The sequence below is a fragment of the Seriola lalandi genome, unplaced genomic scaffold (assembly GCF_002814215.2).
Source record: "Seriola lalandi dorsalis isolate HSWRI2012SDOR001 ecotype SW California unplaced genomic scaffold, Sedor1 jcf7180002054519, whole genome shotgun sequence".
Classification (NCBI taxonomy): domain Eukaryota; kingdom Metazoa; phylum Chordata; class Actinopteri; order Carangiformes; family Carangidae; genus Seriola; species Seriola lalandi.
In genome coordinates this window covers 2,044,565-2,071,750 of record NW_019525072.1, presented here as the reverse complement: position 1 = coordinate 2,071,750, position 27,186 = coordinate 2,044,565, and the positions used below count along the sequence as shown (strand labels likewise).

Genomic DNA, 27,186 nt, shown 5'->3' with positions numbered 1-27,186 from the left:
AGCGTCATTATCCTCGTGTGAAATTACTACACATCTATAAAATGACACTGTGAATTAGACGAAGTGAAACTGGTATTGTATCGGTACGCATAACTTAATAGAGATTTTGAAAATAAATAAAACACGGTTTTATTTTTGAAGTTTCACCGGATGTAGTAAGTGCCTCACGCTACACTTGACACACATGGCCAGGGTTCAGCTCCCAGCCGCTAGGAGGAACAAGGAGGGATCTCTGCCCGGTCCCAGCGTGGAGAAGGAAGCGGTCTTAGTGTCCGCATCCCCACACACACACACAAGACGGGACAGAGCCAAAGCACAGGAGGAGGGAGAGTGCTTTCAGTTTGACTTCGAAGAGTTTCTTTACATGGGGACGAAAAAATGACATCTACAGCCAGCGAAAGGAGGGCGTTTGCTCATAAAATCAACCGGTGAGCCTGTAACAGAAGTTATTGTTTAACAGCTCGCAGTTGCGTGTGAGAGTGACCTGCTGGACACACGGTACATATAGCCAGTATGCTAGGGTTTCTAAGGTATCACTAGCCATAAACTGGTTAATATAAACACAGCTGTACCGTGCTGGAATGAAACAAAAGTTTACTGAAGCGGTTTGCGCTCTCATAGGTGGTCTCTTACTCTTTGAAGAGTTCAATAGCCTGTGTGTGTGTACGTGATGGTAAAATCGTAAGAGAGCATTGTCACCAACAATGATTGAGCTACTTAAGGATAACACAGTGAAGCGGAAGGCTAATCGAGTGATTGATTGACTAATGAATGATTGTGTCATTAGGGAGTATTAAAACCTAGAAATGCCGAGGAAAATGATGTATACATATCAAGATGGCACTAAGTGACACCAGGATGTGTTGTTATTGTGTCGTGTGAACGCCTCGCAGCATTAATGCATTGACCTGTTTCCACATGTTGTAAACTGGTTCTCCCTCTCCGTAAGAAACTGTAATACTGCATGGACTGGAAATCTATTCTTCAAATGGCTCTTCGAACAACAGGCTGTAACAACAGTCGTTTGCTGCAATAGATTTCATTTTTCTTTACAAATGTGGCTCTTCCAAACCTCTATTTTGTCCAGGGTTGTGTTATTTTCCGAATCACCCTCATCTTCACACTTCATTTGATTGTCAAGAAACAGCTTAGCCTTGCATATCCAGAAGCCTGTGAGAAAAAACAAACAGAAGCACAGATTCTTATCATTGACCTACTACAAGTGGATATTCTTCACCCTCAGTGAAAGCTTTGCTTGAAGCATCCCTGGATTGTGGTTTTTAGAAACTTTGGACTAGGCCCCATCCCAGGGTGGACTAGTTTCTTCATCACTTTATTTATATGCCTGTTCGTCACCAATAACATATAAGAGTCTCCTGCTGCATTCCCCAAGTCCTGTCTTTCCTCTCCTGAGTGGGACCCAGACCATTGTTTAGTGCCGGATGCAGGAAGGGGTGGGAAGGGGTGTTCTAGTTATTGCAGTCGATAGCTTTCCTTTTTCCTGTTTGAAATGAAGGTGTATAGAGCTGCAGAAACTATTTCCACATTGTTGAAGGATATAGTATTGGCTCACAAAGTCTAAACATGCAGAACAGGCTACTTTCAAAGAAGGTATCATCAGGAATTTAAAAAGTGTAACTATATCTTAGAAATGGGGAGAAGGGGGCATAGGTCTTCTTTGTGCCACAGTCCTCATGTGTTGATGGAATGAAGGCATGGATCTTAGCTCTGTAATCATGAGGACAATTGTTTGGGAAATGTTAAAGCTTCTGCAGCTGTGTATATGAGAGAAACAGACAGTGTGTGGTTCTAGAGGAGCAGCTGCTTGCTGTTTCTGTGAGAGGATTGTTTTTTTTTTTCCTGCATTGTCTCTCTTTAAGCTTCGCATTTGCCGTTAGTTCATAAAGGCCATGGACAGAGCTCTGGCTCTGTGCCTGCTCCCTGGAGCCAGCTCGCCACCTCTCTGTGGGATCCGCTCAAGTCCCTATTCAGAACAGCTGCTGGCCTTCAGCATCACTACCAGCACCAGAAGCTGAGAACTGTAACGGGGGGGGGGGGTTGTAGATCGTATAGGCATCTCTCTGAAACGCAGAGGTTGAGCCATACCAGTGCAGATGCTTTTGCAATCCGACAAAATTAAATGAGTATGAGAGAGACTGTGTGAATAACTTAAAAGGGTTTTGCTTATGCACATTTCTCTTGTATGTTTTTGGAAGTGATTGTAGTTCTGGGATTTGTATTTAAGTGGAAGATGCAAACACTGGCATGATTTCAAATTAATGAATCCACACATCAAATCAGTCTCGCTTTATCTTTTATTTATCTTAAACATCTGTCATCTTACCATGTTTTAGCAGCTAGTTTTCACAGTGTTGTCATGTCTTGCTAATTTGTGCTTTTGTTCTCTCTTTGATTGTCTGACAAATCTTTTATATCTTTCTCTTGCTTAGAACGGTTGCTGCCGAGGTCAGAAAACAAGTGTCCAGAGAGTATGGCTCTCCTCAGCTGTCAAAGAAGCGAGGCGGTGCATACCAACCTGTGAGTCACCCTGTGTTTAACTTGCCGGAGTTTCAAGCCAGTAGGTTTGGAGCCCCAATTAGCGAGGTCAGAAGTTGGTGGGTGTAAATTTCTGAGATCGGTTTAAGTTTAGATACAAGTAAAGTAGGTGCGTGTAGTTTTAATTAGTGTTGACAGGTGGCACGAAGGCAGGTGGTTTTGAAACATGATATACCTGCTCCCACTCACCTGTGTTGTTTGACAGCCAGGCTATAGGTTGCTGTTAGAATGCTCACCCAAAATAGGATAAGGGGTCATTATATAAGGTGCTATGTTTTGGAAAATGTCTGTGTCATTACAATGATGACAGCCGAGTTCTTAATTAGTCCAACAGAAATTTTATGACATCTTTGTGGACTCTGCTGTGAACTGGAAACCCCTGAGAAACCAGACATAAGTTGTGGAAGAGAGTCTGTTTACTCATTGTACTGTAGGAGTTCCTCATACGGGCAAAGGAGACAAGCTAACTTAGGTTTTATGTTACTACTGGTGAGGTCATTTGGTTTCATGTACAGTATGTGACTGCTCGCATTAGTGGCTGTGGCAGATTCTGGTTTGGCTGTAACCTAAACAAAGGAAGGTAAGTTTATCGCAAAAAACTGAAAACTGAAAACAAAATGTTATCAACACACCATTTAAACACAACATTAATCTTCAGTGTCTTGTGAGCGTGTACATCTTCAGAGTGCAGGTTTGTGACAGCTGGTAAAAGTTTCTGAGTCCTTGAGTTTAGTGAGAAATGCCCATAATAAAATTACTTCACACATGCAAAATATTTTCTGTGAAACAGATATGTATTCATGATGATGTGTGATAAATAGACAAATATTGTTTTCACATGAACACCTGTCCTTTCTATATTCATCCATTTTCTGTGTTTTACATCATATATAAATCAGAAATTCCATATCTGTCTGTCCTAATAGCCTCATGTCTCCTGTCCTGCTCATCAAGTTAGGATCTGTCATTATGGCCATGTCATAGTTATTGGTACATAATATTTTAATGTTGATTGACAGTTGCCCCTGACAGAGGTGGTTGAGCCTGTGGACTTTGAGGAGTATGTGAGCAGTCACGCTCCAGCCGTGGAGCCTGGCCCACTCAGACAGCTAACGGAGTTCCCCCAGGATGACCTGGAGCTCCTCCAGCTGGACAAAGAGTGCACTACACTGGATCCCCCACTACCAGAGGAGGAGGAGTAAGTCCAGCTGCTAATGGCCAACACAACCCTCATACTGTAACACACACATCCCTCTGTGCTTTTTGCACTGCCACACACACAGAAGACTAATATTACTGTAATGGAGGACAAACATCCCTACAGATAGGAACAAAGCCTTCCTCTCTGACACTGAGTGAACATAAATATTAAAAGCATGTTTTGCTCAATTATTAATGTGTTTTTCTATGTAGCTCATTGGATCCCAGAGTGAGAGATGCCTTGGCAGTCTACACAGACGACTGGCTTGTCATTCAGAGAAAGTAAGCGATGTCAGCCGTGGTACCAGTTGAATTAACCCAGTTTTTCATCTATTGTTTAATAATGTGCACCACTTTTCCCTGCTCACGCTTCAGGTGATTGACAGTTACATTATTACAGAGACAACTTTTTACTTCTTTTCTTGTAGGTATCAGCGCTATAGCACCACATACACCCCTCAGAACTCTGAGCGACAGAGGGAGAGGCAGCGAGGCCTGGTCAAACAGACCTTTGAACTGGACGCCGCTGCCGCTGCCGAGCGTCAGGATGACCAGGTAGCTGATGCCCGTATTCAAAGGACTCTTTATCTTGAACATTGAAAGGCCAATCAGTTTAGGTTCATTAAAAAAATTTTAATGGTTTGTTGTACATACAGTGTTGCCAGGAGTAAAAGCTTAAGAGCTTTATCATGCTCCTGAAACCCCTACCATTTACTACCTGGACAAAGAGATGGAGAGAATAGCCAATGAGGCGCCTATGAGTTATGTGGTATATTATGAGTATATTCTGCTCAGTGAGGTGATCATGTGGGGAATGAGTAATAGATAATGGATATACCTTGTCCATTATGCACAGCACATTATCCATATGAATCATATTAAATAGGTAATGGTAATAAGGTAATGGGATCTATAGCGTTTTGTTCTCCTCATCTTTCAAAAACATCTTTGCTTGGAGGGAGAAAAAAAACATGATCTCACCCCTCTGTCTCACTCTTATGTGTTTCAGGATGACGCAAAGCGGCGGTCAGTTAGCCTTGATGAGACTCCTCGGGGCAGCTGGGCCTCCAGCATCTTCGATCTGAAGAACTCCTCCCCAGACGCTCTCCTGCCGTCCGTGCTGGAACGTACAGCTGCCGAGGACATGGACCGCCGCAATACGGAGGCACGCCTGCAGGGGCGCCACAGTGACCTGCTGGGCCTGTACCCTCCCCCTGATGAGGTTTGTGTTAAACAAGACTTATCCTCCTCTGGTGTGGAACAGGCTACGTTAATAGTAATAAACCTGTGAGTTTATAATATAAATTAGTATAAGTATCATGATTCTTGATTATTAGTTTGTATTAAATACAGTTTCTTAAGCTTTACCCAGTTAATGCAGGGCAGTGTTTTTGGCTCAGGCCAAAATCAATAGAATTCATTACATTTTTATGAAAAACAGGCTTATTATGCTCATGGGAAAATTAGCTGTGGCCCGACATCACACAGCAAAGGCCACATATTTAACAAGTGAGGTAATTGTTTAAAGCATAATCCAGTAACTGACTGCACTGATAATGAACACTTGCCATTTCCACGAATCATTATCCCTGAGAGAAATCCTGCTATGGGAACTTTTAGCAACAGTCACCAAGAGACTAAGTTTGTTTTTATAAGGGAAATCTTCTCCCACTGGCAGTGATGCATTTAGAAGCAAAAATGGTTAGTTTGAAAGAAGTTAAAGAACAACTTGTTAGTTTCTGTTTGCAGCAAAATAGTTTTCAGTAGTAGCTGCACAGATTGATGGGAACTTAATATCATAGATCACTGCTTTAACACTGCAACCAGCAGAGCACTCTGGTGGAAATGTAAGTACATGCAGCTGCCATTGGTTTCCCAATGTTCCCATAAAGTGAATGTGCTTGATGTGTGAAAACCCAGCCTCTTGTATGGAACTGTTTGCTTTTCTTTCCTCTGCGTTCTCCTTTTCTCGCTCCATCCTTCTTTCTTTATATCTGTGTACACACCGCCGCTTTCTCCGCTGCTACGTTGCCATGACATCTGTGTAAATGTTATGCTTGTGTGTGTGTGTGTGTGTGTGTGTGTGTGTGTGTGTGTGCGTGCGTGCGTGCGTGCGTGTGTGCGTGTGCGTGCGTGCGTGCGTGCGTGCGTGCGTGCGTGCGTGCGTGCGTGTTGTACATGGCCTTGTTGTCTGTGTGGCAGGATGAAGCCGTAGAGAGATGCTCTGTTCCTGAAGTGCCCAAAGAACATTGTGGCCAGAGGATCATGGTCAAGTGTCTGTCTCTGAAGTGGGTAACATTTGGAATATAACTTTTATGTCTTCATGCTCTGATTCATTATTAAAACTTCCCCTGATATTTTCCATATTTGAGAACCACTGTATATTTTGTATTTCCTCAGATTTGAAATAGAAATTGAGCCAATATTTGGAACACTTGCCCTCTATGATGTCAAGGAAAAGAAGAAGGTATTTTATTATATATTTTTGTTACAATAGATCAGATTTTTTATTTGGTACAATGAGTAATCTTCCAATGGCTTTCACTCTGTAAAACCACTTACGTAATGCTGAGCTCATGCTCGACTAATTGAATTTCCCTTGTCTCAAAAAGGTCTAAGTGGTCTTGCGGTTTAGATCACTGAGTCATAACTGAATTAAAATCCCTTGACGTGCATTTCCATTATCATCTTTCCTTCCCCTCCCTCTCCTGCTTCCCGCTTATCTCAATCTTCCTTCCAACAGATCTCTGAGAATTTTTACTTTGACCTGAACTCGGATCAGATGAAAGGGCTGCTAAAACCCCACACACCTCACATAGCCATATCCACACTGGCCCGGTCTGCCATTTTCTCCATCACATACCCTTCCGCCGATATCTTCTTAGTCATTAAGGTACTGTGAAACCCCTGTTTTACTCTTTTTCACTGACTTAATGGGAATTATTTCTTATTGGTTAATTCAGACATTCACTTTCCCCTTTAATCAGCATTTTAAGTGCTACATATAATTACATCTAATTTGCATACACAATATCTAGGTATTGCATAATAAATAATGTGCTTTAATGTGTTGGCAATCATGTGCATGTTCTGTTCATTTTAGCTTGAGAAAGTCCTTCAACAAGGAGACATTGGAGAATGCTGTGAACCCTACATGGTCATGAAAGAGTCAGATTCCTCTAAGGTAATGGAGCCAAAATGTGTTTTAAACTGTTGCAATGCTCAGGGCTGGCAGCCAGCACGATATGGGACCCTTTTACGGTCTGGTCACAAGCATTTCTCAATTCTGTCTGGTAGCTGCAATATTTGCTATCCTCTTTTGCCCTTCAGATCTGCTGGCTATTGCAGATATTTTAAGCTGATCAATACAATATGTTTTGATTTTGTTTTTATCACATCTTGTCCCACTTCAGCACAAGGAGAAGCTGGAAAAGCTGCGTCTGCAGGCAGAGCAGTCATGCAGTCGTCTTGGTCAGTTTCGCATGCCTTTTGCCTGGACAGCCATTCACCTTCTCAACATTGTCAGCAGTGTAGGAGGTCTGGATCGGTCAGACCCGGACTCTGACTCTGGTACTGCTGACTCCAAACATGTTCTCACTATCAGACAATGTCCCACAGGCACATACGCACAGCATTCAGCTATTGAAAGTGACAAAAGTATTGCAGAATTAACATTCAATCTTTAATACCTTATGATTTGTCTTCCTTCCAGAGCGAAAAAGTCATGGGACATGGAATGAGAGAAAGAAGAAGGGGTTTGAGCGGATGAGTGTTGGGGACGACATGTGTAACTTTGCCACTTTCCGACCTGCAACGCTCACTGTCACTAACTTCTTCAAACAGGTCTGTCCAGGTGTAATACTTGCATCTCGTGTTGGTTTTTGTATTGTTACACTTGTCCGGACTATGATGTTTTACGTAAAATGGCCAAATTACTCATCATTTTACTGTTGAAGCTGTAATGGCAAAAGACAAGCAACCAACTGGGACCAATTGACTTGATATGAAATAAAGCCCAGATTTGAGTTTTGAGCTGCCCCCCTTGATTTATCATACAATATAATAAGGAATAGAACGGATAAGAAAGCAGCTTACATTATAAAGTTAAAATAAATTAAGCATAAAATTCAGACAATTTATGTTAGTTTAGTTTCTTCAGTAAAACCCATATTTGTATAGTTAAAAATATATCTGAGTTGATCTTTTAGTGTGATAAAATGATGAAATCAAATGCAGATTGTAATCTGCAGTTTCCCCAAAAACAAGTGTGCTCAAATGCTTCAATCATAAGTACAATAAGTCATTATTTTGTGCGTTTTATGCAGTAGTTATACTTTTATAATCCCAATACAAACCGCTCTCCTGCTTGTGTGCATGAAGGAGGGGGACAGACTAAGTGATGAGGACCTCTACAAGTTTCTGGCAGATATGCGCAGACCATCATCTGTTCTGCGGAGACTGAGACCCGTCACAGGTGAGCACGACTTGCACGACTTGCACGACTTGCACGGCTTCCACATATAGGTCAAGAAATTTACCGTGTCTGTAGGTATGAGTTCATGTACAAATGTGTATGGATGATTTGTAATCCCTTGTGCCTTGTTGTGTAACCATCACTTATTTTGTCCTTCAGCCCAGTTGAAGATCGATATCTCTCCAGCTCCGGACCTGCCTCATTACTGTCTGTCACCGGAGCTGCTCCACGTGAAGCCTTACCCTGACCTGCGTGTTCGCCCAACCAAAGAGGTGCAGGAGTTCCCTGCTCGCCATGTGTACACTCCACACACCACCTACAGGTGAGCGTTCACCCGTCAAAGACGCACGCACGCACATACACACACCCTGTAAGTTGACCTATAGAACAAATATTCATTCACCCTGTCACTGCACGCATGGCTCATTGTGTTTGGTTATTCTAGTTTAGCTTAAGGAACGAGGATAGCAGGTTCTGAATTTCAAATTAAAACACATTTTTATTGATATTTTTATTGTTTTGTAAAATATATAAATACAAAAACAAGCCTTCATCTTTGAGTTTTTAATATATATTAAAAATAACCCATGGTACTATTTGATGAAACAAAATCTTCTAATAATTTAATAACTTTATTTGAATGGCTCTTTTTAAAAACAAAGTTTACAAAGTACATCAAGTCAAGACAAGAAACATTACATAAGAAATACACTAAGTTCATTAGGCACCTGTAACTAATGCCGTCAAATACAACAATCCTGCAGTAAATCCTAGCTTCAGAAAAGTTATAATGTTCACTTTTTATTCAGTTTTTGGTGTTGACTCAGCTGTGTGATCATTTTGGAGGATGTAGTTTGTGGTGTTGTTGAACTGTATTGCATTATACAGAGAGGTGTCTCTGTTATTTAGCCCACCTTCAATTGTTAAAATCAGGTAGACAAAGTAAGATAAACACCTGTCAATATAACACAATACCATTCAACCACAAACTGCAGCCCACAACATAACAGTAAAGTTGAATCAACACCTCTTTAAAATAGTTTCAACACAAACTGATTATTACATTATTATATAACTGACATGTAGCTAAATGTAGATGACAGCCACAAAAACAAGGACATAATCATAAGGGTGCTAGCAGAAAATATTTTCTGGCTATACAGTAGATCTGTACTATACATATCAGGGTTGGAAAGGAGTGCGGTGACGTTTCAGAGTTGAGATGTAGGTGGACCCGTCTCATTCAAAGCTGTATAGACTGGGAGACCTCAGTGCTGAATCTTAGAACAACTATCTTATAGCTTCACTCTGCAAGAAGGAAATAAAATGGTAAATTTAATGAAACGAAAACATCAAATGGATGTTTTGAACAAGTGACTCACCATCTTCTGCAGTTTGGAGAGCTGCTCATTCTGAGTATCAATGTTCTCCTTTTGAAACTGGGTAAAATACCATAAACCTCTCAAGATGGTTAAATTCTCCTCTGCTCTCTCCTAATAACAGTAAAAAAGAGTAACAAAATTAGTTAAATCAGTGACTGGTATTCAAATATGTAAAGCTGTCTGGTGCCTTTGCATGAACCTAACGTACATGTTGGGAGGCTGATGGGACAGTGAGGTTAGGGTAAGGGTTGTTTTCTTCGATCTCTAAGCTGTAACTATAAAGAGGCTTTCAGCTTTCTGTTACCTGCAGCTTTTTGATGCTGCTGGGTGAGGAGTTGTTGAGATACATCTCCAACCTTCTCACTTTTGTCTCCAGCTCCACCTCTTCCTGCTCCACACTGGCCAACCAGTCTTTAGTCGTCTTGGTCTGAGCTTGTTGCTTTGCCATCTGGTCCTGTCAAAAGAGCATCTGTCCAGATTATCCTCTTCCCCCACCAACGATCCCAGTGCAGCTGGCAGCTGCCTGCCCCACAGTGTAACATGCAGCTCTCTAATGACACTCTCACTCTCTTATCTCAGATAAAAGAGTTTGATTTATCCATATACATCAGGAAAATAAATTAAAGGACCATATGATGACTTTGGGTCAAAAGAAGAAGAGTGAGGTGCTTAAGCACAGAATAGTTACTTCGGATTTTATGAGACATGGTGTAGGTGTTTTTTTTTTTCAAATCACCAAGGACCTGCTTTGTTATGTCTGTTGAGCTGTATACCCAGATAAACACAGACGTTTAATCTGATAAACTCCCTCTATGTTCCTCTGCTTCTGCACGTTGTGGCATTAATTCTCAGTGGATATCTCTCTTATAACAACACAACCATGCAACATCAAAGGGGACATCAGTTGTTTGCATATTTTTGAGTTTTCTTACCTGTAGCAACTGTATCACTTCTTTCATCTGTTTCTCCACCTCAGCAGCCTGCTCAGTCTGCTCTCCCAGCTTTTGGAGACTCCCCTCATGGTTCCTCAGAGTCTGGCTGATTTTCGCTATCTTTGCCTCAGTGGTTTCATAAACATAGTTAAGGGATTCGCTGAACTGTATGACACCAAACATGAGCACATTGACTTTTTCCTTTGGCGCAGCCTTCTCTTCCATCTTGCTGGTCTTGGCGAGCGGAGCTGCATGGACTGCTCCAGCCACACAAAGCAAACACAGGCCCCAGATCATCACAATACCTGACGCTTACGAACTGACTGAAGTCTTGTCATGTGTTTCACTCAGTTGTTTGTTATTGCTTTTCCAGCAATTCAGCTAGTTCAGGAGAAAATTTGTTTGATGCAAAATTTCACAAGGAAGGAAAGCAGTAAAATTAGTATTTGTCTATCACAGCTGTGCAGAGGTTAGCATCAGAATAGCCCCTGGATGATGAGTTTGTAGGGTGGTCACTGTGCCTTTATATTGGATGTGTACATGCAAACACTGTGGTAAAACATTAGCTCAGCAGTGGTTCGATCACAGGTCTTCTCTGTGATCTCAGTGGCCTTGCCTTGAAGTTTAACCTTAAATGACATTTATCATTTAGGTCATAAACACATGTGACATACATAACTATGTATGTAGCTCTCTTGTCTTTGATACAGTAGATATATGCTTTCTAATGAGCGTTATCACAATATGTGCAGTAAGTGTTATATAATGTTATTTCAGAGTTGCATGATTTTGTGGTGAGTCATGGCATCTTGACAAGTGGATAAAATCAGCTGTTTCAAAATATATGAACAAATGTTACCTCTGATGTTTGACTTGGAGAGGAGTTGAGGTGACTTTTACCAAGAAAACCCAGTCTGTGGTCACATTTTTCCCACATGCTCACACAAAACTCAGTGTCTTTGGTTTTTGTCAATTTTCCAAAAGGATTGATGCTGAATTATGTGTAACATTGCTGACAAAATTGACAGCATAACAAGCTGAAAGTCGGGATTGAAACATTAACTATCAGTGTTTCTTAAACTCCCTTGTGACTTTGCAGTTTTTTTTTTCACTCTGTCCTTGTCACCTCTCACCTTTTTGTTCATTCCCAAACCAACTATGGCCACAGTTTAGAACATGATATCAGGATGGCTTTGTTCCAAAAATGACTGCTGGACGCAGCAATTGACATGATGCTGTTTTAGAAAAAGTGACATTTTCTAAATTAATCATTAAGTGCAAGGTTAAATCCCTGTGAATGAGACATTAATGCGTGCCTTGCATAATTTTGCCTTTCAGGAATCTGCTATACATTTACCCACAAACTCTGAACTTCAGCAGTCGCCAGGGCTCGGTGAGAAACATTGCTGTGAAAGTTCAGTTCATGGCAGGAGAGGACCCCAGTCAAGCTTTGCCGGTGAGTCACAGTCAAGGGTAATCAAGTGTCATGACTGCGGGAAAATGAAATTCCAGTCACAAAGAAGAGCTTGAGGCAGTGAAATGCTATATGACGTCTTCTCAGAAAAGCAAATGTCTTCAAAGCGGCGGATTGTTATGAGCAGCAGAGCTGACAGGTCTGGTTGGATTTGGAGAGCTGCAGTAAATATTGGTCATAACTCTCATTTATTCTTGTTTTTTGAATATCCAGTCGATGCACAGCATACTGTACTTGCTTCAAGTGATACTCCACCCAAATGGACCTTTTGCGTACCAACCACTCACCCCCCCGTAGACCTGGGAAGACGCAGTTAGAAGCTTTGGAGTAGTAGTTTGCTCCTTCACAAATAATGAGGCTGTTGTCACATTAAATTCAGTTACAATAGATTCCAGTGGCGATGAGCTAAAGCAGAACTAATGTGAAACTGTTCACAGGAACTTCCTTAGACCACTTCTCCAACATGATCCATTTCTTTTCATCTTAGTATCTACATGCTATATATTGGAAACGCCAGCTAAATATACTGCACTGCAAGAGTATTGCTTTAAAATCATTGGCTCAGGTTAACTGTTGTGATATTTCCAAATATAATAGATCAGATTTATTGAAATGTGCCTATGTAAATGACTCATCAAGTTTCACAGAAGATTTAAGTAAGGTAAGAATTACATCATGGATTCCAAAAAGTCTTCGGAGATTTTGCAGCTTAAATCCGATAGTAGCAGAGAGACGTTTATTTACAAAGTGAACAACAGTCAGTGAAGTGCTGAAAACATCCTGTCTGTGAAATTCTTGAGTGCAGTGGTGTGATTATGTCTACAGTGCCTCCTATTAGTCCTGGAACAGCTTTGTTTGTACTCTGTCATTTCGACCAGGTCATCTTTGGAAAGTCGAGCTGTGCTGAGTTCATGAAAGAGGCGTACACCCCTGTCATCTACCATAACAAGTAAGGCTGATTCACCTGTTGACCCTCTGCTGGTGCCTTTCCAACTTTTTTTTCTTTGATAGTGTCTCCCCTAAACATTGTGTTTAACTCTTGCGCTGAAGGTCTCCTGAGTTCTACGAGGAGATGAAGATGAAGATTCCTGCCAATCTGACAGATAACCACCATCTGCTGTTCACCTTCTACCACATCAGCTGCCAGCCCAAACAGAACACTCCTCTGGAGACCCCTGTGGGCTACACTGTGAGCTCACTCCTTCAGCTGGCCCATATTTACCACATCCACCCACACACACACTTTTGCTTGAAAGCTCCTTCTGTTGTCTTGCCACCGGTAAAAGATCGTGTGTCTCTCTTTTCTGCCGTCAGTGGATCCCTCTGATGCAGCATGGCCGACTACGCACCGGCTCCTTCAGTCTGCCTGTCTCGGTGGAAAAGCCCCCGCCTAGCTATTCTGTACTCACCCCTGACGTGAGTGTTTTTCAAAGAGATTATGTGAATATCAGTTTGCCTGCCATCACCTGTTCCTTTCTGAGTGTTAAGTGAGTTGGTTGTCACTCTGTGGCAGGTTCAGCTCCCAGGCATGAAGTGGGTGGATAATCACAAAGGAGTGTTCAATGTCGAGGTGACGGCAGCTTCCTCGGTTCACACTCAGGTACACATATATGTTTTCTATACCGAGCACCAGCGGAATGAGGTTAGAGTTACTGGGAGAGGTCTGATAGTTAAGATAATTAATGCCAGCATCCATAGGTGTCATTTAATGTGAATGTAAACACCCTTAGTTGTTCTGTGGTAAGAAAACAAAACTGTGGAGCATAGAGATAAAGACAAGTCAGAATTCTTTCTACATATCTTAATGTCTAAAAGTCTTCTGCAATATAAAAACAGTGCTGCCAAAGTAAAATTCGCTGAGTTCAGTTGGTGCTTAGTATTCACTGTTCTTGTACCTCTAGGACCCCCACCTGGATAAGTTCTTCACTCTCGTGTATGTTCTGGAGGAGTACTCCTTCCCCTTCCGCCTGAAGGACGTCATCATAACCGAGGCAAACATGGAGGGGGAGCTGAAGGCCAGTATAGCTGCACTGAGAGGGTCTCTGCTGGACACCTGTGTCAGGTTTTTGCACCAGCTGCTCAATAAACTCATTCAGCTCATCGTCTACCCACCGGTCATTGCGGGTCAAATTGGTAAGTGAGTTCTGAAAGAGCGCTATACCTGAATTCTGCTTCTGAAGATCTGATGTGCACCTGGAACAAGGCTAAAATGTTAATTCTGATCAGTTAAGTCAGTGGTCCCCAACCACCGGGCCGTGGACCCGTACCATGCCGCGGCATATTCGCTACCAGGCTGCACGGAAAGGGCAAATTAATACATTTTTTAAAATCTGGTAAAATACAACAGTTGCCTGATTATAGGATATTTGGGGCCCAGTCACTATTAACTGCCATGTATTTATTTTCTACTTATTTACTATAATTTTTTCTATTTTTAACTTGTATCCATTTTATATTTACTATTTCAACTAAAACCTCTCCATGGTGCAAAAAAGGTTGGGGACCGCTGATTTCAGTAGATGATGATGATGATGAACATTTTTGTTTGGTTAAACATTAGTTACATTCTGAAGCGTAAATCATACCAGACATAAATCAGTCATAAAACAGTCATACATGATTTAATATGCGGCTCATGCTGCTCTCATGCTTAAATTACAGTGAACCTGGGCCGTGCTGCCTTCGAAGCTATGGCGTTGTTGGTCAACCAGATGCACAAGAACCTGGAGGGGAACCAGGATCAGCACGGCCGCAACAACCTGTTGGCATCCTACATCCACTACTGCTTCCACCTGCCCACTGCCGAACCTGTAATGCCCCCGACAGGTGAGTCACCAGATGAAACCGTGTGACATGTATCGATAAACAGAAAGAGAAGCTTTCATTTGATTTACGTCTGTTGATTTGCTAACGTTTCTTTTCCCTCCATATCCACAAGGAGCGGGCACCCAGTCCTACGAGATGCCTATGCAGTACGCCACCTTATCGAGAGCAACCGCCCGCCCAAGCAGCCTGCACCTATCCCGCTCCAAGAGTATCAGCAACTCCAACCCTGACCTGGCCAGCACACCTGTTTCTCCTGACGAAGAGGTGCAAAGGATCATAGGGAGCAAGGTGAGTTGTGCTTGTCTTTGTAAATCTGTGGTATTTATTAGAGCTGTACAACTGTGACTGTAGTTAGTGTGTATGTAAGTTCTGGAAAAGCCAAGACCTTTTGAAGGTCATGCTGCCTGCAGTTAGATACTCAAAAAGTTTCTTATATTTTGTGAGAAATCTGTTTAATTTGCAAAATCTTATTCTCTGTGGCATTAAAAAGGTATTGTAGTTGAATGAGTAATGATGTTTGTGGTGGGGATTTTGACTAATTTGTTTTCCTAGTACATAAACAAGAAACAGCAGCACAAACCTATGTTTTTATGGGACCCCCTGTGCCATGTCTCCAACCTCTTTATCCAATATCAGTTTATTATTTTGTTGTAATGACACTGCTGCCCTCCCTTGTCTCATCTCTTCACAGCAGATTCAATAGTCTGTGGTTGACTGAGAACTCTGTGCCAACAGTTAATGATACCGTCAGTCAAAAATGCAATTATGCTTTGTGCCGCTGTCCCTTGTGATTTATATAGTACCTCCAGCCCTTCTTTTGTTCTCCCCTCTCCTGATTTTCTGTTTTTAGCTTCACTTTTTTCCCTTATTTTTGTTCCCTCCAAAAATTTCTCCTTCACGTAATCTCCTGTGTGGTAATTATCTTCCCTCTACTCACTGTGCCCTTGCCTCTTGCTGCTCTATGTGTGTTTGTGTGTGTGTGTGTGTGTTTTGTGTGTGTCTCCGGTGGCTTATGGCAGGGCATTGACCGCTCCCACTCCTGGGTAAACTCTGCTTATGCCCCTGGGGGCTCCAGATCTGTGCTACGCCGGAACCCCAACTCCAGCTGTGAGCTCAAGCAGGTGCCAAATCCCTCCTCCTCCTCCTCCTCCTCCTTGTCCTCCTCCTCACCTTCATCACCTCCATCCTGAACCATCTCTGATCAGCTCTCATGGGTCAACTCCTCCTTCAGTTCTCTGGGGTTGTATATGTGTGTGCGTTTCTCTGCCTGTCACGCTGCTAGCCATGTCCATGCTGTCGCACCTTTCCATCCACAATAACACGTTGTCCGTCCTTTACAATTCATCGTCTCACCGCCGCTTAACAGACCATATCCGTTTTTGTCTGAATGACGCACTCTCTGCCTGGGGCTCGTCAGATTTCTTACCAGCCTTGCACTCATGAGAGTTCATAGAGAGTTCTCTGGCCACCCGTCCGTTTCCATTCATCCATTTTCGCATCACTTTGTCCTCATCTCTGTGTGTTCACTTCACCATCACTCCGTGTCAGGCAAACGACCGCAGCTGCAATCGCATGTCTGCCTTTCTGGACAGCGTGGCCTTGTTTTCAGTTCCGACAAGGCAGATTACCAAGAAGGTAAAACTGGCATCTACTATAACTAACTGTAAAACTGGCAGTCACCATAACAAACTGAGACATTTCAATGTCCTAACAGTCATCAACTTTCAATATCATTAACACTAATCAACATTCACAATTGTGTCTATGTGTGAGTAGTTGAACATTTGCTTCTTGATACATTTACAATGAATAGTTTATTGTCTGGTTTTCAGGACTTAATCTGTGCCAGAGGTTGTGATTAATCTGATAAATATATTTTTATTATCAATGTTTAATTTACAATAATCTTATTTTATTTCAGTTTGTATCGAGAGTCTGAATAACTATCAAATAATGGCTCAATTATCTGTACAAACCACAATCACTGTTCACAGTTTGCTCCTTGCGACAGCAAACATACACAATTTTAATCTTAATGGCTCATCTAGTTTCTGAAATTGTTTCCTCGAGTAAGAGAAAACCTGGTCTGTGTTGGTTCATTCATAGCTACTCCATGAGGAGCTGGCATTACAGTGGGTGGTCAGCACCAGCACAGTGAGGGAAGCAGCGCTGCAGCAGGCCTGGTTTTTCTTCCAGCTTATGGTCAGTATGCATTTGAAAAAATGAACAGTAATTTTACAACACAATCTAAACAGTGGGGCCATTATTATAGCACGAAAATTCAAATTTCCATTAAGTGACAATGTTTTCTTATTGACCCTCTCCTTCAGACAAAGAGCATGGCCAATCACTTATTCCTGACCTCGAAATTAGACATTGCCAGGCGTCAGCGTTTCCCAGACCGCTTTGTGGACGACATTGCTGCACATGTGTGCGCCATCAGTGCAGACATTGCCAACCGATACCACAAGGTACAGATGAGCTGAGTGTTGACCAATAAAAGATGATTGTGGTTTTTAAGTGTTTGTTAAATATAAAGTTGCCATGTCTCTTATGCAATGCTTGACTCAGTGATTTCAATAACCTAATGTACAGTATCATATTCTTCCTTTTTGTCTTATTATATCCACCTATTTCTCTGACATGAATATCTCCCCCTCTCTCTCAGGATGTGGAGCTTGTGGAGAGGTTAAACAACAGTCTGGCCTTCTTCCTGAATGACCTGCTGTCTCTCATGGACCGGGGCTTTGTGTTCAACCTAATGCGCTCCTACTACAAACAGGTGTGTTTTGCCTCCCTGTTTTCCTCTAATATCAAACACACTCCCACTCATATTTTAAAACAGCTTTTACTGTCTCAAACAAACTTGTGTGCTGAACAGATTGCCAGCAAGCTCCACACTGCGCAGAACCCCAGCTCTCTGAATGCACTGAGGATGGACTTCACTCGTATTGTCTGCAGCCACGAGCACTATGTCATCCTCAACCTGCCGTGCTCAACTCTCAGCCCTCCAGCCTCCCCCTCCCCCTCGACATCCTCCACCACCTCACAGGTAACTGGAAAATGTAATTCAGCTTCGTTAATTCCCTGTTATATATAGAATATATTCTTACTGCCCTCTTATTCTTTTATCCCTCTGTTCATTATCTGTAGAGTTCAGCGTTTTCCAGTATGGTGCAAGACCAAGGTGTGGCCACCATGTTTGAGCTCTCCGTCCCTTTTCGCCACCAGCACTTCCTGTCTGGTCTGCTGCTTACCGAGCTCTCTCTCATTCTTGATCCTGATGGAGAAGGGTGGGTTGTTGTTGGTTGCACTGATTTCACCAAGAGATTGAATCTTTAACACATTATAGCATAAAATACAAGTGCACAGTCTGAAACACACTGATATACCATATTTTTTTACCCACAGGGTTTTCTTCCTTCATAAAAAGGCCATTAGTGCTGTTCACTCCCTGCTCTGCAGCCATGATGCAGACCCCCGCTACAGTGACCCTCAGGTCAGAGCCCACATTGCTCAGCTCTACCTGCCCCTCATCCCCATTGTCATGGAGACACTGCATCAGCTTCACGACTTCTCTGGTCAGAAAAACATATATGCAGTTCACTAATATATTTATCCACCTCTTCAACATCCTTGGGTTTTATTTCCAGTATTATTGCACCTGAAAGCACTTTTCGTATTTCTTTGCAGACTCCTCGCCTGCGCGGGTCCGCCATGCCTCAGCCCACACCGATGACGCTGACCCAGACGGTAGCAACACTATCAGTCAGTCTGTTGCCATGGCGATTGCCGGCTCCCCTCTGCCGCATGCCAAAGCCAACGCATTTGCACTACCCACAGTGGTGAGTGATAGTGGCAGGGATCAGGCTGTTCCCCCGGGCCCTACAGACTGGCAGGACACAGGTTGGCGTCTGTGTGGGAGGCTGCTGCCTCAGTTTGACAGACGACCACTCTGGCCTTTCTCTAACTGCACAGACACTCATTCAAAGAGCATTTGCATTCTTTCCATGTTGCTCTTCTATTCTGAAGCACAACTGCTCCTCTTAGCCTGTAGGTGGCTCTCTGTCCATTTTCTTTATAGCTCTCTTTAACAGCCATTTTGTACTGAAGCACATTTAAAGACTGGCACTGAGTTTTGTATGTTTGTCTTCGTCAGGCTGGGCGGCAGTCCAGCTCTCTGTCCGCTGAGTGCAGCAGGACTCTGCTGGTGTGTTTCCTGTGGGTGCTGAAGAATGCAGATGCAGCTCTCCTGGAGCGCTGGGTGTCTGATTTGTCTGTGTTGCAAATCAACCGCCTGCTGGATCTGCTGCATCTCTGTGTCTCCTGCTTTGAATACAAGGTACAATAACCACGCACTGCTATTACTATGAGCGCCTTTCATCATTGATACACACAGTAGGAATCCAAAACAATATTCAGATGTGCCAGAGCAACAGCACATCATTACAGATATATCAGTATTTCTTTCAAGAGGGTTTACTGTCTTAATTAACAGATGATCAGTACTGTATTGCTGTATTGTCAACTCCTTTGCTGTTTACTGCAGGTTTTAATTGAATTGAGATTTGTTGTATTTGTCCCTAAACTGATGTTTGGGTGTCGTTGTAGGGGAAGAAGGCTCTGGAGAGGATCAACAGCTTAACATTTAAAAAGTCTCAGGACATGAAGGCCCGACTGGAGGAGGCCATACTGGGCACCATTGGGGCTCGCCAGGAGATGGTTCGCCGCTGTAGGGGTGCGTTGCTTGAGAGCACATTAGTGTGTGTGTGTCTGTGTACGTACGTACATCAGTAGCTGTTTTTGTTTGAGGTGTTTGTTTGGCTGTGCTCATGGAAATTGTAATTTGTTTACTCTTCCAGAAAGGAGTCCCTATGGCAGCCAAGAGAACGTTAGGTGGAGAAAGAACGTCACTCACTGGAGACAGAACACAGACAGAGTGGATAAGTGTGTCCTTTATATTTGTTACATCAATAACAACCAAAGCAGTAAATTTCTTACCTGATAGTCTGTGAAAAATTTGATAGATTTCTAGATTATGGACACACTTTTGTTTAATAGACTGACTGTAAAATAACATCTATTACAGGACTAAAGCTGAGGTGGAGCAGGAGTCTGTGGTGGATGGAAACCTAGCTACTGAGGCATCTCTGATAGTACTAGACACACTGGAGATTGTAGTCAAGGTAAAACAATGGGGAATAAAACACCACCACGCTCAATACAATGGCCTTTGCCAGCTGTTGTGACATTATTCCCCTGCTGCAATATATTTTTTCTCTGTCCTCTTTCAGACTGTGGTGGCGTCAGAGCTGAAGGAAAGTGTTCTAGGCGGGGTACTGAGAGTGCTGCTCCACAGCATGGCAGGCAACCAGAGTGCCCTCTTCCTGCAGCACTGCTTCACTACACAGAGGGCTCTGGTTTTCAAGGCAAGTACAGTTTGTATTAGTGTGCCAAGTGTTTCCATTAAAGCCTATTGGTTTATTATCCTTTTTTAAACAATCTATTAATTCAGCTTGATATATTACTAGCACACTAGTAATTTTTCTCCCGACACATTGGCCCCACATTTGTGTTTTATATTTATGCAAAAAAAATAGAATTTTATAGAAACAAATAGTAAATCTTATTTAATATATTTTTGTAATGAGTATACAAAGTGAGAGAGTGTGTTTCTGTGTGTAGTTCCCAGAGATGCTGTTTGAAGAGGACACTGAGCTTTGTGCAGACCTGTGCCTCCGTCTCCTTCGTCACTGCAGCAGTAGTGTCGGCTCTGTCAGAAGTCATGCCTCTGCCTCTCTTTACTTGCTCATGAGGCAGAACTTTGAGATTGGAAACGTAAGTTTAGGCATGTTTTTGCATTTCGTTGTTCTTGCATAGCTAAAAGACATGCCGCAAACAAAACTGGATCTACAGAACACACACAGGATGTTTATGAAAAGGATTGTCTCATCATGTCGTGAACCACAGTCTGTCCTATTTCCTTCCTTGGGCCAGAACTTTGCACGAGTGAAGATGCAGGTCACCATGTCTCTGTCCTCGCTGGTGGGAACATCACAGAACTTCAACGAAGAGCATCTTCGTCGGTCGCTAAAGACGATCCTAACATATGCTGAAGAGGACTTGGAGCTGCGTGACACGCCCTTCCCGGAGCAGGTACGCAACAGCCTTCTCGCTGTCTGCACAATGTCGAGATGTGGAACTGCCAGACTTTACTAATGTGCTTTGTTGCACCTCTAAAACTGCAGGTCCAGGATCTGGTGTTCAACCTGCACATGATTCTTACTGACACTGTGAAGATGAAAGAGCATCAGCAGGATCCAGAGATGCTCATTGACTTAATGTACAGGTACTGGGAGGCCCATCAGTGAGACTGGCATATAATAATAAAGTGTCATGACTTAAACCTAAGATATTCTCTCACTTTATAACTTCAGGATTGCTAAGGGCTACCAGAACTCACCAGATCTGCGTCTTACGTGGCTCCAGAACATGGCGGGAAAACACTCTGAGAGAGGGAACCATGCCGAGGCTGCCCACTGTCTGGTCCACAGCGCCGCACTGGTGGCAGAATACCTCAACATGCTGGAGGATTGCCGCTACCTGCCAATTGGTTGTGTCACTTTTCAGGTAAGTGCATGCTGTTTCTTTGGTGACTGATTCCACAGTCTGGGCAGCAGAATGGCCGAATGGGATAGGTTGTTCCAAAACTCTAGTACCAAACTCAAGCCGGTGATTGTTGAAATGAGCAAATATAGAGATAATATGTTTATCATCACTTCTCTGTTTTTTTCCCTCAGCACATTTCATCCAACGTATTGGAGGAGTCAGCAGTATCTGATGACGTCCTGTCTCCAGAGGAGGAGGGGATTTGTGCTGGGAAGTACTTCAGCGAGTCTGGCCTGGTGGGCCTCCTGGAGCAAGCAGCTGCGTCTTTTAACATGGTACGACTCACATTCTCCAACCACATGGTGACAGACTGCATGTTAACACAGCGCAAGGTTACGGTATTAACATGGCTGAGGGAGTGTTATGTGATCAAGTGGTATGTGTAGAACTGGCTCTCCATTGTGCTGTAACCCCAGGCAGCCATGTACGAGGCCATAAATGAAGTGTACAAGATTCTACTGCCCATCCATGAAGCCAACAGAGACTTCAAAAAGCTGGCTACTGTCCACGGGAAACTGCACGACGCCTTCAACAAAGTCTACAACCAAGTGAGTTAACTGCTTGAACTCAAAATCAAATCTGGGCTGTTAGTGTTGATGAGAAAGTGAACTTTATCCTAATTTCCTCCTTGTTTGCTTCTTTTCTTTTCTCAACTTTTCCAGAGTTCAGGATGGGAGGTAACAAGCTCATTTGTTATGTTGTTAGTATATTACATTTAAGGGAAAAAAGATTCGGCGATTCCATTTATTTTGGTATTTACACTGTTTTCTTTCTTCCCCACTGCCTGTTCTCTTCTCCCCTCCTGTATAAATGACGTTGCTGGTGAGTGCTACAAAAGTTGCTTTCACACTTTGACATAATGAAGTTGTACCATTGTTACAAAACAGCCTGTGTTCCTTTCTGCCACCCTTAAACTGTCAGCAAACTACATTTCAGTATATATTTTTATATACTTTTTCCTACAAACGGTATTCTTCTATTGCGAAACCAGTCATTTTAACATTTTCATTTTCCACAACCTCCATGAGCAGAACAAATCAAAAGATTTCCAGCTCTATTACAATAAAAACGTGTCTACTTTTTTGTCCTGTTCTCCTATTAACATATAGGCTGTGTGTCTGCTCCATGCTGAGTTTAGTTCACTCAGCCTCTGCATTGTTTAATCATCATCTTTTCATCCCTTCTTTAGTGTTCAGAGAATGTTTGGGACTTACTTCCGGGTCGGTTTCTATGGCTGCCGATTTGGAGACCTGGATGAACAAGAGTTCGTCTACAAGGAGCCGTCAATCACCAAATTAGCCGAGATCTCCCACAGACTTGAGGCACGTTAACTCTTCATTATACTAACAAAGGTGTCAAAGTGATTTATGAGAGACACGTGTCTAAAGGTGAATCTGTTTGATGCTCAGGAGTTCTACTCAGAAAGGTTTGGGGATGAGGTGGTTGAAATCATCAAGGACTCCAACCCAGTGGACAAAACCAAACTGGATGCCAACAAGGTGACGTGATATGTATATAACTGACTCATAACATACCACTACAGATTTTGGAAAAGGTATAATTGTACTGATGTGTGTTCGTATCTGTTGAAGGCCTACCTCCAGATCACCTACGTCGAGCCGTACTTTGATACATACGAGCTAAAGGAAAGGATCACCTACTTTGACAAGAACTACAACCTGCGTACCTTCATGTACTGCACTCCCTTCACTCTGGACGGCCGAGCCCACGGTGACCTGCACGAGCAGTACAAACGCAAAACCATTCTGACAACATCTCATGCCTTCCCTTACATCAAGACACGTATCAACGTTATCCACAAGGAGGAGGTGGGTGTCTGTCCAGGGCGGATTTTTGTTTCAGTGGCCACACCGATGTTGGACATGGATAAAAAGAAGAAGATACGACATTCTCTCATGCTGTTGTCTTTTGTTCTTCAGATCATTCTTGTCCCCATGGAGGTGGCCATTGAGGACATGCAGAAGAAGACTCAGGAGCTCGCCTTCGCCACAAACCAAGACCCTGCGGACTCTAAGATGCTGCAGATGGTGCTGCAGGGCTGTGTGGGCACCACTGTCAACCAGGTGTCTGTTTATATACATAGAAATGATAAAAAAAAAAAACATAGGGTGCACACCTAAACTGCCTTCCCTCACATCCTCCTGGGGTATTAATCCCATCAGAATGGGGTTGAAAGTCTAGGTCAGTGTTTTAAGTAGTGACTGACATTCCTTAGCAGATGTGTAACAGGTTCTCTCCCTCACAGGGCCCCCTTGAGGTGGCGCAGGTCTTTCTTTCCGACATCCCTAATGACCCAAAGCTGTTTCGCCATCACAACAAACTGCGCCTCTGCTTTAAAGACTTCAATAAGAGGTGATGACACACTCCACAGCCCAGACGCAGACTGCTGTGTAACTAATAAAAACAAATCCCAACTCCCTGCGTCGCCTCTGCTCTCTCTCTCTCTCTCTCGCAGGTGTGAGGATGCCCTGAGGAAGAATAAAGCCCTGATTGGACCAGATCAGAAGGAGTACCACAGAGAGCTGGAGAGGAACTACAACAAGCTGAAAGAAGCTCTGGGTCCTCTCATCAACCGCAAGATCCCTCAGCTATACAGAACCCTGCCAGCTCAGACTACGCAAACACAACGGTAACTTGAGACATTAAACACACACACAAGCACGCCCACGCACTGAGACACACAAAATGAGCTCATGCTGCTTTCTCCAACCCCATCGAACCAACAAAAGGGCGACATAAAACCAAACTTTATTACAATCCAGGTCATAGACGTGAATGGATATGCACTCAAACCTAGTGACCTAATAACTGTCCGTTTTCTTTTTTTGTATTAATTAATAAAAGAAAGTAGGTGCACTTCTTGAAGTATTCCAGATTGTTTGACTATGGAAACTATCACCATATGTTTTTTGTTTTCATCTGCTTTTGGCATAAGCTCTGTGTTTGCACGTGAGTGTCTGTGGACTGCTGGGTCATAATCAAAAACAGCTACAGTCAACAGCACCTGCCACAGCAACGATTCAGTATTGAGGAAAATAAGAAGTTTGAACTTCCAAACTAATTAAAATAAAAATGCATGTTGGGGGGAAAAAACTTCTTGAGTTATTTCAGTTGCTTTGAGAACTGCTCAAAAAAAACTGAAGAGAATGAAATAATGAGGTGGTTTTTACCTCATTCTTACTCTTTGGAAGAAGATACTCATTTCAAAGTCATGTCAGCTCATAGTGGGACACCACAAAAACACATTATTCACAGCTTTCACTGTAGCTCCTTCACTCCCCGGGTCAGATTTTATGCCTCAAGTAAATTTCAAAGTAACAAATTATTCATATGTTACAAAATCCAATATTACACTCACTGCCCCTCAGTTGCTTCTGCTGATTGCTGACACATTTTTCAGGAGAGTAAACTAAGATACTTGGAGTTAAAGATTCTTTATTGTTGTGCTTGTCTCTCCTTCAGGAACTCCTACAGTAGGTCCAGTCTCCGCAGAGTTGACTGTTGAGGCACAGAAAACTGGATAACACCACAGAACAACAAGCTTTAGAAATTAGCACCATCTCTTCCCGTCTGTTCCCCCTCCCCCCACTGCACTGCACACCAACTGTCACACGTACTATCCTCCTTTACCCCACCCCACCCCACCCCAGCCAGGCCACCCAGCCATGCCATAATCCCCCTACCACACACATGGAAACACACACACACTTGTCACCTCTTTCCCATCTCCCCCATTACAAACACTCTCACACCTCGGTAGGAGAAAATCTCCGCTGTTTATGCTGGAAGGTTATCTGCACTGTAAACATCGTCATTGACATGTCAGCGTTTGAAACCAAGTTTTCAAAAGCTGTCTCCTCACTGACAATCCAAAGTAATCTATCTGAGCCTGAGCTGGTTTTAACTTTAGTTTTTGCAGGACTAGAGCTGCCAAACACATTTTGTAACCAAATCATTTGGTTGTTTGTTCATGAATGTGACTGTTTTACTTTTTCTTCTAGTGTTTGCTTTTGAAGAGGCTGTAGGTTGTCTGTTTTGTGTCGTGGCCTTATTTAATTTTAGATTTTTTTCTAAACTATGCCCGGTCAATGCCAGACTTAGTTATTAAATAGTCCCAGGGAGTTTTCTTTTTTTATCAACAGACCAAATAACTGACATTCCTTCTTCCTCAGGTCGTCACATTTATCTGCCCATCTCCCGTTATGAGAGTTCATTATAGAGAGGAGGTGGAAGGACCAGGAGGGACACACTATAGCTGCAGTTTAAGGGGAAAGCATTACTGTGGTGGGGGGGGGGAAGGGCAGGAACGGATGTTTAAATGTGTTTTTTAAACTGTGAAATTCTCCTGTAATGCACTGCCGTCACATCAGATGTTTATCACAGAAGCGCTGCCCTCAGCCCGGCCGTCCCCTTCACCCACACAAATATGTTCAAACTGTGACATTTACTATCACCCTGCAGTAACTGGATACATTTTGTCTGTGTACTTTAAGACAGACTGTATTTGAACTTCTGTTGAAAAGCGCCTCCAAATGTCTTATATGTGTCCACCACCCTGGCTGTGGAAGATTTATATTCATTGTACCCATTAACAACTACTGTATCTATTATATTGCACTATTGTAGTACTACAAACTGCAGCACATTAACACTGTAACTACTAAAATATCTGTGCTTTTATTTTACAAGGCTGGAAATTGTTTTTTAACCCATTAGATGAACATTTTGTTATTTATTTACACTTTTTACTGCATTCTATTAAATTTCTCTTCCTATGCCTCTGTTCAGCTTCTGTTTGTGTGGCTACAGAGCTGAAGGACAGACACTGTAAACACATGGAGTAGTTTAAATGCTAATTTCAGTCACTGTGATACATTTATAAACCAGTTTTTTAATGACAGTTATTGAAAATATGTAAGATTCACATTATGATTTTAGTCTGAGCTCCTCAGTAGTCTGTTTGTATCGCATTGTAATATGGTAAGTCAGTCTTGAAAGGGATTTGTCTGTTTAATGTTCATTGTACTATCTAGCAAAGCCAACTGTTCTGGTCTTGGAATTATTTTTGAAATATTATTTTTTGTACATTGAAACACACAGAACAAAGCAGATTCAGACCATACAGAAAATGTGCATTGAGCAAGTTTTTTAGTAAAGCTATTTGACGTTAATTTCATGTTACTTGCCTCAAGTCTTATTTTAAGGTGAAGGATTTCATGTCCAAGGCAAACATTTATAAATACACATGGATATATCACTGTACTTGTTTTTCTTTTTATCTGAAAAATATCTTAATTTTCCATTGCAATCTGTCATGTTTTTATTCTTGCCTTTAATCAAGCAGTTTAATCAGGAACACCTGGTATGTCTGTGCGATTAATGTAATTACCTGCAGTTAACTATGTGCTAGAACAGGTGAGAGTGATTTCACTGATTAGTTCGCCTACTGTTGGCTTCAGTAAATATGACAACATTCATTTTCTATACCATTAGTCTAGTTTCCTCTGGCAGCAGAATGATCCATGTTATAGCCTGTGATGTTTGTGTAATTTACAAGAAGGAAGCACACCACATTTATAATGGGGTACTTCATAACAACTAGTTGCTTATCCAATCAGAGCTGAAGACTGGAAGTTTCTCTAACAGTTTCTC

General features: G+C 42.5%; 2 protein-coding genes across 6 annotated transcripts; one reads left to right on the top strand and one right to left on the bottom strand.

Moving 5' to 3' along the window:
* Nucleotides 1-248: 248 nt before the first annotated feature.
* dock6 (dedicator of cytokinesis 6) lies at nt 249-26,842 on the top strand. Of its 5 annotated transcripts, XM_023413783.2 has the most exons (50): nt 252-428; nt 2,451-2,538; nt 3,576-3,754; nt 3,970-4,038; nt 4,185-4,311; nt 4,766-4,978; nt 5,959-6,044; nt 6,157-6,223; nt 6,500-6,649; nt 6,860-6,940; nt 7,170-7,326; nt 7,469-7,599; nt 8,137-8,230; nt 8,390-8,552; nt 11,883-12,000; nt 12,897-12,967; nt 13,069-13,207; nt 13,333-13,434; nt 13,532-13,618; nt 13,920-14,151; nt 14,680-14,844; nt 14,957-15,132; nt 15,864-15,965; nt 16,393-16,479; nt 16,951-17,046; nt 17,175-17,315; nt 17,513-17,626; nt 17,726-17,896; nt 17,998-18,137; nt 18,256-18,425; nt 18,538-18,689; nt 19,004-19,186; nt 19,456-19,582; nt 19,707-19,791; nt 19,934-20,030; nt 20,139-20,273; nt 20,530-20,682; nt 20,842-21,000; nt 21,093-21,193; nt 21,282-21,474; nt 21,645-21,788; nt 21,930-22,061; nt 22,176-22,190; nt 22,710-22,835; nt 22,923-23,012; nt 23,106-23,342; nt 23,454-23,597; nt 23,780-23,886; nt 23,990-24,163; nt 24,997-26,842. In XM_023413783.2, exons 1-50 carry the CDS (start codon nt 379-381, stop codon nt 25,037-25,039), a joined length of 6,363 nt encoding a protein of 2,120 aa, XP_023269551.1. In that variant the 5' UTR covers nt 252-378; the 3' UTR covers nt 25,040-26,842. The 5 variants fall into 5 exon arrangements, 4 of the variants coding, with proteins under 4 accessions (XP_023269550.2, XP_023269551.1, XP_023269548.1 ...); XM_023413780.2 differs by lacking the exon at nt 16,393-16,479; XM_023413781.2 differs by lacking the exon at nt 15,864-15,965 and having other exon boundaries at nt 253-428.
* On the bottom strand, nt 8,710-11,047 carry angptl8 (angiopoietin like 8). Its single transcript, XM_087175952.1, has 4 exons — nt 10,545-11,047; nt 9,917-10,066; nt 9,613-9,723; nt 8,710-9,538 (listed from the first exon to the last, which is right to left on the bottom strand). The coding sequence occupies exons 1-4, from the start codon at nt 10,839-10,841 to the stop codon at nt 9,521-9,523; spliced, it is 576 nt and encodes a 191-aa protein (XP_087032078.1). The 5' UTR covers nt 10,842-11,047; the 3' UTR covers nt 8,710-9,520.
* Nucleotides 26,843-27,186: the final 344 nt, after the last annotated feature.

Coding starts and splice junctions, on each gene's coding strand:
- dock6 (XM_023413783.2), top strand. CDS start 379: ATGACATCTACAGCCAGCGAAAGGAGGGCGTTTGCTCATAAAATCAAC. Junction 14,845..14,956: donor ACCTGTAATGCCCCCGACAG/GTGAGTCACCAG, acceptor CATATCCACAAG/GAGCGGGCACCCAGTCCTAC. Junction 23,343..23,453: donor ACGTTATCCACAAGGAGGAG/GTGGGTGTCTGT, acceptor TTTGTTCTTCAG/ATCATTCTTGTCCCCATGGA.
- angptl8 (XM_087175952.1), bottom strand. CDS start 10,841: ATGATCTGGGGCCTGTGTTTGCTTTGTGTGGCTGGAGCAGTCCATGCA. Junction 10,067..10,544: donor AAGTGATACAGTTGCTACAG/GTAAGAAAACTC, acceptor CTCTTTTGACAG/GACCAGATGGCAAAGCAACA. Junction 9,724..9,916: donor GCAGCATCAAAAAGCTGCAG/GTAACAGAAAGC, acceptor TACTGTTATTAG/GAGAGAGCAGAGGAGAATTT.